The sequence below is a fragment of the Melanaphis sacchari genome, unplaced genomic scaffold (assembly GCF_002803265.2).
Source record: "Melanaphis sacchari strain LSU unplaced genomic scaffold, SCAv2.0 Contig1439_pilon_pilon, whole genome shotgun sequence".
In the NCBI taxonomy this organism is placed as follows: Eukaryota; Metazoa; Arthropoda; class Insecta; order Hemiptera; family Aphididae; genus Melanaphis; species Melanaphis sacchari.
The window spans coordinates 503,723-517,735 of NW_020270613.1; the positions used below are offsets into that span (position 1 = coordinate 503,723).

At 22.2% G+C, this 14,013-nt stretch overlaps 1 protein-coding gene across 3 annotated transcripts in view; it reads left to right on the forward strand.

Annotated features, from left to right (window-relative positions):
* Positions 1–7,633, forward strand: part of LOC112591802 — a 61,886-nt gene extending 54,253 nt beyond the window's left edge. For all 3 annotated transcript variants that reach the window (XM_025335731.1, XM_025335730.1, XM_025335732.1), the window contains exon 4: positions 6,848–7,633. In XM_025335731.1, the coding sequence (XP_025191516.1) occupies positions 6,848–7,143 (296 nt within the window). In that variant the 3' untranslated portion in view covers positions 7,144–7,633. The remainder of the gene's footprint in view (positions 1–6,847) is intronic.
* Positions 7,634–14,013: the final 6,380 nt, after the last annotated feature.

Consider the following 14,013-nt stretch of genomic DNA (forward strand, 5'->3'; position numbering starts at 1 on the left):
TGTCCCATGCGGTTTTCAATTATTTTGCTATTATAGTCCCATTATTTAATATATATTGGTATTTTAAATTGAAACTAGAATAAGTGTATATTTTTTAAATAATTAACAGTAAAGTATTCATATTTCTAAGCAAAAATTCCTACTTGATTATAAACCTAAAATTGGCCTAACCTAACGAATAAAATACGATTTAGGCATGTTAGCCTAAATTCTTTATATCATTATAACTTACAAACTATGTTTAAAAATTCTAAATAAATAATATAGATACATATTTATAATTATATGAATTTATTTTTATGTAATATAATTATAATAATATAATAATAAAAACATTTTATAACGAATCTAGATATATTACTAAAGCAGGCAAATTATTAGTTGAAGAATTTAATTAATAGTATTATTTTCATTTTCTGAATTTATTACCAAACTTTCAGAATTGTAAGAGCTTTGAGTTCCTATCTGAGTTCATGTGTACTTCTCAACAATAAATTTTCATTTTATTTACCTAAATCTATGCCGTATATTATTTTTATATAAAATGATAGCCTTAAATCATAAATAATAATATTTTATAAAAATATAAAACATAACGAAAGTACATTTTAACAAATAATAATTATTTTTAATTTAAAAAAAAACACTGGTCCGCTTTTAATCTTTTCAAAATATTAGTGTATTGCCAATTGTACATTCTCATTAACTATTCTCAATTATGATCCAGAAAATAAACTTTTAATCCTCCTTCAGTAATGTTTAATTGAATTACTATGAAGCAAAATAATTTTGTACCTATTCTTTTATTTATCAAAAATAAAAAATTATTCAATTAACGACATAAATGTCGTAATTATTCTAAAAATACAAAGTAGGAAAAATAATTAACTCGTTTTAATAAAAACTGACTATTAAATTAATTTACAAAAATTAAAATACTTTTTAAAGAAATAGCCTATAAATAGAGTATTATAAAAAACTCAAAAAATCTACTAAAAACTTACTATCATTCAGTTAAACAAACAAATAATATAGATATAATTTATTAGTGTATAATATTACATGGTTAGTATTTACCTCTGCAATTAGTGAACCATTAAGCAATTTAATAGATTTTACAATTATTTTTTCTTTAGTATCAATATTTTTTCTATATGTTCGATTACTGAAATAAACTATACATAAAATCATTCTACACCAAAATCATTAACTATTTTATCCATCTCCTGTAAAATAGAGTTGTCGAAATTCTGATATCGATAATTAAAAGAGATTTAATGTAAGTATTATGATAAAGTACTGTAATACTAAGACAAATATAATTCATGGTTAAAAAATGAATGGAAATATATCTTTATTTACAAACATAACTTTTATTTTTATGAAATACGTATATCTAATTATCAAATATAACAATGAACTCAAAAACAAATTCCATAGCCGTATTTAAAATTTACCTGATTTCAAACAATGTATATTAAATTTCCAAGTTAAAAACAAACAAATCCATGTCACACTATTTGATATTTTCTACAGAAACCCAATTATTTTGAGTTTATTGGTATTCAAAATCCAAGTGAACTAAGATGAAACTAAGCTGAATAAATCAAAAAAAACTTATGTTTTTACGACAAATTTAATATCACGTTATAATCTCAATGCGTCAGCCTGTGTTCTTGAAAAAAAAGACATTAAGAAAACTAAAAGCACTCTAAACATCAATCTGAAAAACTTATCAAACTATTTTCTCCGTTTACATAGATTACACTCAATTTTTTCTCTCTTAATTATAATTATGTGACCTTTTTCTAAATTATTTTTTTATCGTTAAAAATATCTACATGATATATATTATTTTATCAAGCAATAAAATGAACAATTCTCTAAAACTAACAACATAAGAAAAACCGTTAATTTTTAAAACATTATTTTATTTTTATAAACCACTATATAGATACATTATATTTGTATTATCCTGAGATTTTGGCACAGTGTGTATCGTTACCAGTTAAATGTATTTTTCAGATTCCTTGTTTCAATCTTTGGGCTTCACAGAATGATATAGCTAGCTAGATTAGCGGGCAAATTTCATGGTCTGATCACAGTAAGAGCTCCGTACATATATGTCTTCTTCTGAATATATTTACGACAACCATACACTTTACTGTTTTTTCTACCATTCTTAACTTAAATTGTTCTTCTATTCCCAACTAAAAATTAAAATATACCTAAACCACAAGTATATTGTTTAAAGTTAATGTGTATTATTACATTCACCATCCATACACATTTAGCATGATAAACAACATAAATCTTAAATTTAGTTAAAATATCAATCATGTATAAATATTTTTAAATCATTTCAAAACATGAAATTGTTAAAACTTTAAAATATATTCACTATATATATATGTATAATAAACAATTTTTAATTTATTTATTAAGTAAACATTATAACGAATAAATACATTTAAAGTCATTATCACAGATAAAAAAAACCGTATGGTATTATTGTAAGACAAAGATAAAACTCATCATCCTTCTTAGATTTTCAAATTCGTAATTAAGTTAATTACTTACAGTAGTTATTTAGCCAAATCCCTTAGGCCAGTAAGATTTATTAGTATGCAAGTCGTTTGTATAATGCACTCAATTGACCATGACGTTCTGTAAAACTAAAAAAATAAAGATGTCGTCTTTGGTATTTATTTTTAAATCATGATTAAATTTTAATAAATAAAAAAATTTAAATCACTTAATTTATGTTTTAATTTCCATAATGTTAAAAAAATAATGTTTCAATATATCTTGATTTAAGAATAATACATTACAAATTACGTAATAATTTTAATTTTGGAAGCAAATTAGAAGTTTAAAATACGGAATTTTTTTCAACATTGTCAACAACATATTAGTTGGAAGAATCACCCAAAGGACAGAAGTATAGACTATCTTCTATATATAGTCTAGAATCTAGATATTATGATATATTATAATAATATAAATTATACATTTATATTACTTACTATTCTACACAATAGATTATTTTAACTATATACAGATCATCACCCGAATCCAATAATACATTTAAATAGTAACATTTCTATGATAAACTGTTAGCTCGTTGTATTTAATTATCTACATAATTTATAAGTTATTGTTATAATATTATGGTTTATAATAAAAAAAAATAATAGAAACTAGGTATAATAGAAAACAAATAAAAGGTAGGACATCAAATTATTTTGATTCAATGGTATAACCAATATTTCAATGTAGAAACTGATATCGAATAATAAACATTTATATAAAACGTAAAAATAATTTTTTTTTTTTTTTGATTTTAATTGTTACAAATAATTCACAGAATTTACCATAAAATTATTGTTATTTATACATATATATATTATTATATATTTATATGATATATACAGTAGTGCGGAAATTATAAAATGTCCAAATCCATGAGTCAAAGGATCAATGTGATAATTGTTCTAATATTAAAAATATTAAATAAATATTATTGCTATCACAATTATTTTATTCATTTTTTCGAACTCTACAAGCATTTTATCTCATGAATATATATATATATATTTATATATATATAAGAATATAATGTAGTTTATTTGTCAATAAAGCACTTGCCTATGTAATATTCAGAACACTCTTATTATTAGGTAGTAATTATACGAAATAGTGTTGTATGAACTGACCGTACTATTACTTAAAAACAAATTGCAATACCTAACCGATTTTAATTAGGTACCTACTACAATAATTATAAACCATATTTAATTCAAAACCCATTGAGCATATTAAACATTATTATCATTATTATTATTTTTTATTTTTTTTTAATAAATTACCTTTTATATTACTATTATAATTTAATTTAACTAGTTAAACTAAAAAACAAAATCGATTTTATCAAAAACTGAATTTGCATTTTTCTTTTATTTATTTTTATTTTTTCTGGTTATAAAAAAATATTAGAAATTGTTTACTTTTAGCTCCCCAAAGTATCAATTAGATCCACTTTCTTACTAGAAACCACCTCAATTTTTAAAAATCAAAGAATTTTTACTGTCTCAAAAGGTCATGATAGACAGTAAAAAATACATCATTATAAAATCAACACATTCATTGCTCCGCTGAGAATCTAAATTAATAAAGATAAATCCATAATTTTAAGTCATTTTTAAATATGGTTATTATACAAACAGTTTATGATTATGGATAATGATTAAAACAATGGTAAAAATTAATTACTGCAGAAACATACCTACCTATTTGGAGCTGTTAATACAAAGTAAATAAACGGGCTAATGATAGAATTTGAGTTTAAAATGAATCTGTATAAATTATTATAAATATATAGAGATAAAATTAATTTGAATTGTTAGTATTGCAGTAGGTTTTAATTTCTGTACCTACCTATATAAGTAAATTAAATATGTGTTTAAAATTAATTTTTGATGAAAAAATTTAAGTTTTCTATTTTTTTTTAAATAAAAATTACTTTCAACTTATGGTAGTTTGAAAGTTTTTATCATAATAAAGAAACCACAAAATAGTTACATTAGTTTATTAACTCGCACCGAAAATAGAAATTTTGAATAACATTGTTTTGGTAATTTTAACATTAAAATTTTTTTAGGCTTTTTTTTTAATTCCTTTTTTATGGATAAATCAGATATTTGATATAAGATCAACTTACAAGAAATAAAAATGTTAATGACCCTGGTTTAAAATATAATGATTTCTTTTACTCGAATATGTTTTTAAACTAAATTAAATCAATACGGTATACTTATAACTTCATTATATTTTATAGCACTTTGCAAAAGCTTTGTAAATATATTTTAATTATTTTATAATAATTTGAAGATAAATGTACTTAAATTTGTATATTAATTAATTTTAAGCCATTTTAATGTTCAAATAATTATTGTAAATATGTATATTGCTATTATAGATACTTAATAACTTTTAACTATATATTTTCATAGTTATGATTTATTTTTTTAATCGTATGCACAATATTTTTTTTACTTTAAATTACCTGTTTTAATATATGATTATATTTACAATATTTCAAAGAGGTAAAAACAAAGAGAATAATAATTAAGTAATATATTGTTAAATTTTTAATAAAGTAAAATAGAGATAGGTATTAAATACTCTACCTCTTTTGTTCTTATGTAATCGTTTTTAAATGTTGAATCATATTAACTTTAAAATACGTTCATATAACATAAGCTATACAAGATCAAAGATCAATATTTCTTGAGTTATGTTACTTTATGTTGTTTAATGTTCTATCATGAATGAATGCTTTATGGACTATGATTAATCAATTAATGGCATTATCAATAAATACGTTATACCTTGTTGTCAATATATATCTTTAAATAAAACTATAAATACCGAGAAATAATCTGTAGGTAATTAAAAAAAAGTTTAAATTATTCATTATTCACTTCGTTTGCTATCTTAGTTTTTCAGTAATTTTTAGTTAAAGAAATGGTAATTAAAGAACTTTAATTTAAGTTATTCATAGTATTTTTGAAAAAAATTACTAAGTAAGTTTTTTTTTACTGCAGGTAAGAATTATCGAAACTGATGAAATATATTCATTCATCCGGTTCTAAAGTGATTCATTATTCGCAAAACACAAAATCGATAAATTAATTGATAAACACATTTTATATAATTGCGTTTAATCTTATTATGTATTAACTTCTTTTATAATAAATTTAAAAATTTAATAGAAAGAAATGATTTGATCGTTGTAGCAGTTAATGCAATATTATTGGTTATAATTTATAACTTATAATAATAACCATACAACCTATTTATAATTACTATATAATTGCATTTTCTAATAGATAACAATAGATAACATATTATGTAAATTTGATGTACAATGGCATCTACATATTAAAAAACGGGGTTTTTCTCCCAGTGTATCTTAAATATTCTGATTTAAGACATATTTAATATCCTTAACGTGATGATAAGTGAATTAATTCAACAATGGTGATTTGTTTTTTCATGTTTAATATAATTTATTCACATGTTACATTAATTATATATTTTCGGTTTTTAATCAAAGTAAATATGATTTAAAAAAATAAAACGTTTCAATAAGTATATACCTTATGTGTTTTATTAAACTTAGTTACAAATAGGAATAAAACTGAATTCATAAGTCTGTAACAGGCATGTCAAACGTGATGTGTAACTGGACAAAGAATATTCAATGAAATTCTATATGGAAATCACACAATAAACTTATCAAAATAAACATTTTATACAAATGTACAATTACTGCTGGGAAAGTACATATACATTATACTTAACATAATAATTCTAACATAGTTACGAGGCAAAATAAAAATCGTATTTAGTTTGCTTAATTTCTCAATGAACCTTAATAATGGTTGTAGTAAATAAAAAAGCCAAAAGCCGTTTGACGTTTGACATGCTGTATTGTCTAAGATAAACGGATACGGGAAATGTCTTAATATTATCTTTTTATGATTTTTCTTGAACATTATATTTCAAAATTTATATTTTTACAGAGTTAGAAAATCTAAGACATTAGCCTCAGAGGCCTCTAAAATAACCTCAGATTTGATTAGATTAGATACCTAAATCAGATCTTATTGCATTGCACCTACAACACCCCCCGCTTAATTCAACACTCTGTGCAAGTACTTACACCGTAGTACCAAAATGTATAATATTTTGTAGGAGAGTACCAATGTTAAAATGATACTGTCGTATTAAAATATTAAGATATATCATTGATTTTTGATCGTCATGATGTTGTGTTATATAGCCGGAAGCATTTACATGAGCCATGGTTTTAGCGGCTACCGACCCCAACAGCTGTGTGACCCACGACTGCAACCGTTCCGGTTTCTGGGACCAACCATCCGGTCCGCGGTGACGCTCACAGTGCTGTGGATCGCCGCATGTCTATTGCATGCCTGTCTGCTGTACTTCTCAGCGCGGTCGCTGTTCCGAAACGGACAGATCGCCGTGCTGGCTACCATAATCATTTTGCTCACGTTGCTCACGTTGCTTTCCACTGCTGCGCTGGTGCACATTGATTGCAAGTATGATCCCGATTGACCCAGTCCGGAGGTCCAGGCGCCTACGGCTTCGGTCAGCGTAATCGGGCCCAGCCATTTGTCCTCGGACAGAGCCACTAAAGTGGCATGGGTTATATAATGCCATACACCAACACCAAAGTATATTGGCTGCGATAAATGCCACGTGACAAACACTGTGTTTATCACAACATAATGTAATTTATGTATTTAATTTTTAATTGTATACATTTATATGAACATTGTATAAACATTTTCAACTAAATAACACTTTTTAATTATCGTAAAAAATAAATTACGACTACGACATTTATTTTTCTCCACAATGACCAAATCTCGGACGACCTCCCTACAGGAAAATCGTACTTTTACATCAAATAAACGAATATGATGATCTCACATTATATTATTGATACCATTTTATGTAAATTGAATAAAATACACTGTTGTCCTGTTATCAAACTATGATAGCTCATAATATTATAGTTTCCAATACTACACTTTTTAACAAATTTCTCAGCTAAAGAATCTATAAAATACAATTTAAAAAATTCATTGATTCATAAAAAATATAACATCCGTAATAAAAAAAATCCTTTTCAAACATGAAATAAGTTTTATTTAAACCATACAGGAACCTAAATATATTTTATCCCAAAACTTCATTTTTTTTTTTTTTTTTTTTTTTAATGAATTTTCTGGTAAAATGTTCAATAACAAATAGTGCTTTATTTTTCTTTAGAATTTATAGTTCAAAATAAGAATTCAAGACAATAATTTTAAAACTTTTCACGTTCTCATTTTTTTTTTTTTTTTTTTTTGATTAGAAGTAGACTTCTGTAAATATTTATAAACTTAATTTTTTCATTGTTCGATGTATAAATAATTTCTAAAGATGTAAAATATGTAAATGTGAAAAAAAAAGTTTTTAGCAAAATTAAATCATCAAAGAATATATTATATAAAATTTGAATATAAGTATTAAATCCCATTGATTAGGTTAAAAATAAAACTTAAATAATATTTCTTCTGCATGTTGAATAGTATTTTTAAAGTGTGGTAATTATCAAACAAAATATTATTATTTAATAGGTTTTACATTTAAATAATTGATTGTTAAATTATTTATTTTATTCATTATAATAAATTATAATTAAAGATAAATACAATTATTTTCATTTTTTAAAATGTTTGTTTTTTATACTTAAACCTATATAATAGAATGAATATATGATACTAATTGTTTAATTTTAAAAGTATTATGATATGATAAAAATTATAATACCATATATTGTCACCATAACATATATAAATTACCTTTATGTCTAAGAATAATTACATAAATGTGCTTTTTATTTATTATTTTCAAATTAATGACTTAATTAACGATTTATTAACTAAAAAATTGTCTTTTGATTCAAAACTTTAAGAATAAAATTTACAAATAAAATAGTGATTATGATCAAATATATTTAGAACAAAGGTCACAAAGATAAGTTGGTATATTTTAATGAGTTTATAATAAACGTGTATTCCATAATCCTAAACTGTATACATAATATAGAAATGTAGAATACTAATAATATACACAAGATAAAGGTAGTTTGTTTTTTAAATCAAAAATATTTTTTTATTGTTTGAATAAATAAGATAACTAAAAATAAAAATATCATTAGTTTTAAATTAGTATCTTTCGTATAACTCAAAAAAAAAAAAAAAATTTCATTTGAAATTTATTGAAACAAAATTTTTTAGCTTCTAAAATATTTAATATGATATTCTTAATTTTATTAATAATTTATAGAGTTATGTATCATATATTTTTGAATATGACACAAACAAAATTGAAAGTTTACTTTAAAATTTCTAAAATGTTCATACGAGTTATTTACTACAGTAAATAACAGACCTTTATAAGTCACTTAGAGTCTTGAATAGACATTTAGAAAAGACATAAAGTTAACCCTAATACCAAAACTTTAGGAAGGCTATGTGAAATCTATATTATCTAAAGTCATATAGTTACAATTTCTTATACACTTATAGTATTTTTAAATAACTTTCATATTTTTTTTTTTTTTTTAACTTCGTATAGCCAAAATATTATAGCTATTAAGATATATCCATATACCTACTTAAATAAATAGCATGAACAGTAGATGTTAAGTGTACTTCGTCATTAAGTATTTCGCTATAATGTATGAATTTTTAATTATTTAGGTTTTAATATTATTAGTATTAGTAATAAAGTAGGTACTCTATGGTCTAAATAGACAATAGCTTAATAATTAAAATGAATCCAAATATTTTGAAATTTCGGCAAAATTTGAACTTCAAATGTTTGTTAGAAGACACTGTGATAATTTATTCTTTACATTTTCGAGTTAAAGTAAAAAGCTCTTTGAAGAACCTTAAATTACATTTTCAAGTCATAACTATAAATAATTATAAATTAATACATTTTTACTTACAAATAAATATAAAATTTCCATGTTTTTGACAAAAATCTTGTTAATATTAAAACTTTAAACTTATTTTAGTGTAATTAAAAAGCAAATAACTGAAGATAGTTTAAGTTGCTGGGACTGCCATAAAATGTTTATATTAGCATTTTCATTGTATGATTTCTTACATATTTTGACTCTTTTTGAACTATTATCTATACTATAGTACATGGAAAATTTCTCAGTTTTTTTCTTATAAATGTTGATAAAAAGCTTTCCTCTCATTCAAAAAAGCTTGGATACTTAATACAAGGTTCCTCATTACAAAATTGTTATTCAAGCTATTTTAAAAATAGCTATATAAAGAAACATAGAACAAATTAAAGAAATTATAAATTTTTAGAACCAGTCTTCACAGTACTAATTATATTATAAAGAAAATAAGTTGAATTTGAAATAAAATAATAGTTCTATTCACAGAAAAAATTATATCAACATTAATACGTGTACGTAAGTAACTATGTAATCATAAATATAACAATAGTACTACATTGGTTTGCTTTATTAATTTTAAAAATATTCATGAATTTATTTTAAATATTAGATACGTAATAACGCTAAACAAATTTAACTAAATAAGGGTAAATAATAGAAAATAAAAATCTAGAAACTTCAATATAACAGACAAAACAATACCACTCCACGAACCGCTATGATATGTGTTGTAAAAAAAAATATAATTTTGTTTTTCCGGTTCGTAGTGCGATTCTTTTGATTAAAAAAACGTTCTTTAGGCGCACACAATGATGAAACAAGAATAGATAATAGTAATAATAGACAATAGTGTACTATATGTCACCACTCACTACCCCTATTTGAACCAATATCCATGCTTTATTCATTACAATATAGTTAATAAAAAAATTCATCCACAAACTTTAGTTCTTTTAGATTCTAAACGGAGAAAATAAAATGAAATGAATGTATGATTTTACAATGTGTTTAATTTTCTTATGTGTCTATATGTCTGTAAACACGATAAATAGTCGATAAAATGAATTAATTTTCAAAATGGGGGTGGTTTCTGATAACAAATTGAATTTTGTTGGTACTTTAAGGGGATCAAAAATATTCGTAGTACCTACTTTTAAAAATAAATAAGAAAAACCACCAAAAAATAAGGAAATTATAAAAGTACAATTTTTTTTATATGCATTTGAAAAAAAAATTTTAACAAAATTCGTAAAAACCTCAATAAAATCCTAACTACTTAGTAGTTAAAAATTCATAAAAAAATTTCTCTTTGTATCTAAATTATGAAAATTGAATACAAAATTATTCATAAATATTTCATAAAAATACCGAAACCATAAAATCTAAAAAATAAATAAGTATTTATGTTAATTATATTGTTATAATTTAAAAATATTATCCGTGAAATCTTAAAACTATTACGTGTTACTTGTATAATATTATTATACATTTTATTATAGGTACGTAATAATACTGATGATATATTTTAAAGATGTTATCCATTAATAGTATAAATCTATTTTTTACTGTTTTACAATATTCACAAAAAATATACTGTTACATTTTGAGTTATCTAATTTAGTATAATATGGTATAAAATATAAATATATATTATTATCATAATTAAATACTAATAATATAAAAAACAAAATACATTTAGAAAAAATTATATTAACCTACTTTAATAATAAAAGTAAAATAAATGATTTTAATAGCTATACTAAAAATATATCATGAAATAAACTTAAGCTAACAGACCGTCTCCACTTATGATCGTTTTTTATACACAATAGCATATCATTGAATTTAAATTTAACACGCCTATAACAGTGATCCACTATACTCGAATCGATAGGGATCCTATACAAGAAACAACTATTGTTATCATCACACAACTATATAATAGTTATATAAAATGTATAATTTAAAATAAACTTTGTAATCAATAATTAATCCAGCTGTAAAAATATTCTAAAAATTAATTCTTATAAATTGTACGAAAAAAATAAACTGTGCATGTGATCTCACTTACGCTTGTATTAAGTGCTATTATTTATAATCTTTTAAATTCCTACAAATCACGCCTAATGGATTAAATATTTAGATACCTACACTACAAAACCTTGGTTGAAAAAAATATATTAATTAAGTATAAAAATATTTGTATTATTTAAATTATAGAAACCAAACTTCTAATATTTATATCATTATACATCTTGGATAGTTTGATAAAAAGCATTACTTTATAAATTTTAATTAAAAAAATATGTATCAACCCACTTTATAATTTAATTATTCATAAATGGTTTAAATATTAGTTGATGTTAACCATTCAATCAAATTTAGATTCAAAATGAAAAAATCAGTGTATGGTTTTAAATGGATGAATGTTATTTTTTATAAATAAGATTTAATTAATACTATATGGTCAAAAGTAATACTTTTCTAGATGATTGAATAAATCTAAAAAAAAAAGCAGTAAAACAAAAAATTTTACAAAAGAATTTGTTTTTAATTTTAAATGCTTAGATTCAGAAATAAATAGCTATAGAGACTTGAATTTTTCATCTAGAATTTATATTAAAAAGATATAAACATTATGATATGGTTTTAAAAATATTTTAGTTCTTTTTATATGCTTTTTGTAGTTATTTGAATTGTTTTAGTTTTTTATTTTTTAATTCACTTAGTAAAAAAAAGCTTGAAAATTAAATTTAAGGTTCCTTGTAAGTCAATCTTACAATAATAAAAATATATCGATAGTAAATAACAACAATTATTTATATAAGTATTTAAAGTTCAAATTCTTAAGAAATTCGTTAATATTTTAATTTAAACATCTGTTTGAAATTTTAATACAAATTTCTTATATTATGTTAGAATTTATTTTAATTCAAACAAAAAGTTTAGAATAAAGTCACATACTTTTTTATGAATGATTTTAAGTTTAAACTTTGGTCACATTGGATATTTACGTATTTATATAAACAAGTTTCAATACTTATTACCATGATTAGATGATGGTTTTAATAATAATTGAAAATTTTAGTTTTATAGCTTTTTGTTATATTATTTAAATACACAATTTTATGCATAATATTACATTGTAACTCATAAAGATAGGAAAATATATATGTATTATTATTAATATTTTAGTTATTTAAGAAAAATACGTTTTAATTATTTAATTATATTAACTATTTAATTCTTCTTGTCATGTCCGAATCTATTTAATGAATTTGTATTTCATATTATGAACTGGTCTTTCACACACCAACAATTTTTGTGAGACTAATTATTTTCTAGAAAAATAAATAAAAATAAATCTTATATCCTTAGTGATTTTTGTTATTTTTAAATAATTTTTATGAAATATTTAATTATTACTTGAATAATTATTTTTTAAACACCAATGATATTTACAAAATGTTTCAATTCATTTAAAATTATTTATTAGTACATATTTGGTACCTATTTTCAATCAATTTCAATTTTGTTCATATCATACGTATTTTTATTGTATAAAATTCTATACAAAAAAAATATGATATGTTGATGTAAATTTTTATGCTTGTTCAATAAGCTTGAACATTTAATACGATATTCATCATAATTTATACTTAAAAGAATATTATTTGAAAAGACTTTAAACTTTTCACCATTATATAAGTATATTACACAATGCAATTTTTAAAATATTTAGATAAATTTTAAGCTATTTATACCACGAACCTATTTACACCATTCTACGATACGTTATTAACATTAACTTATAAATTAATAATAGCTAGTATAATATTATATGAAATAATACTAAAATATAAATTCGAATTCAAATGTCAATAATTTAATCATGTGACAACGGAGATTAAATTTTAGTTTTAGTAATTTACGTTATATTCCAGCAATCCAAACGTTTTGTATATACCTATATAGTAACTTACTTATCAATATACCAAGTTTTATTACAGTACAGTTTGTTGGTTTAGGGTAGAATAGCCAATAATGATTTACATCCTTTAGCGACACAACAAAAACAATTTATTTGTATATCTACGTAAGTATACTATAGAGGTCTCTTTCTCAAATAACTTTCAGAACTTCCGGAAATGTTCTTTTAAAAATTTCTTGTTTAAAAATGCAATAATATCTTTGGTCAAAAGCGTTTATTTTTGGATTATATTTGATGAAAACCTATAAAAATAAAATGTGTAGCATACTTAAGTGGCTTATTATAATAAATCTTTTAATAAAAAATCATGAATTATTATAAGCTAAAATACTATAATTCTATGTTTTTAATAATTAACGTTAAAAAGCTCATTACTAATTGATTGTTTACGATATTAGAAAAAAGGTATTCTCTTTTTAGTGTCTTAACTCTTAATCATAGGCGTAGTTAAGGGACCTTGGTG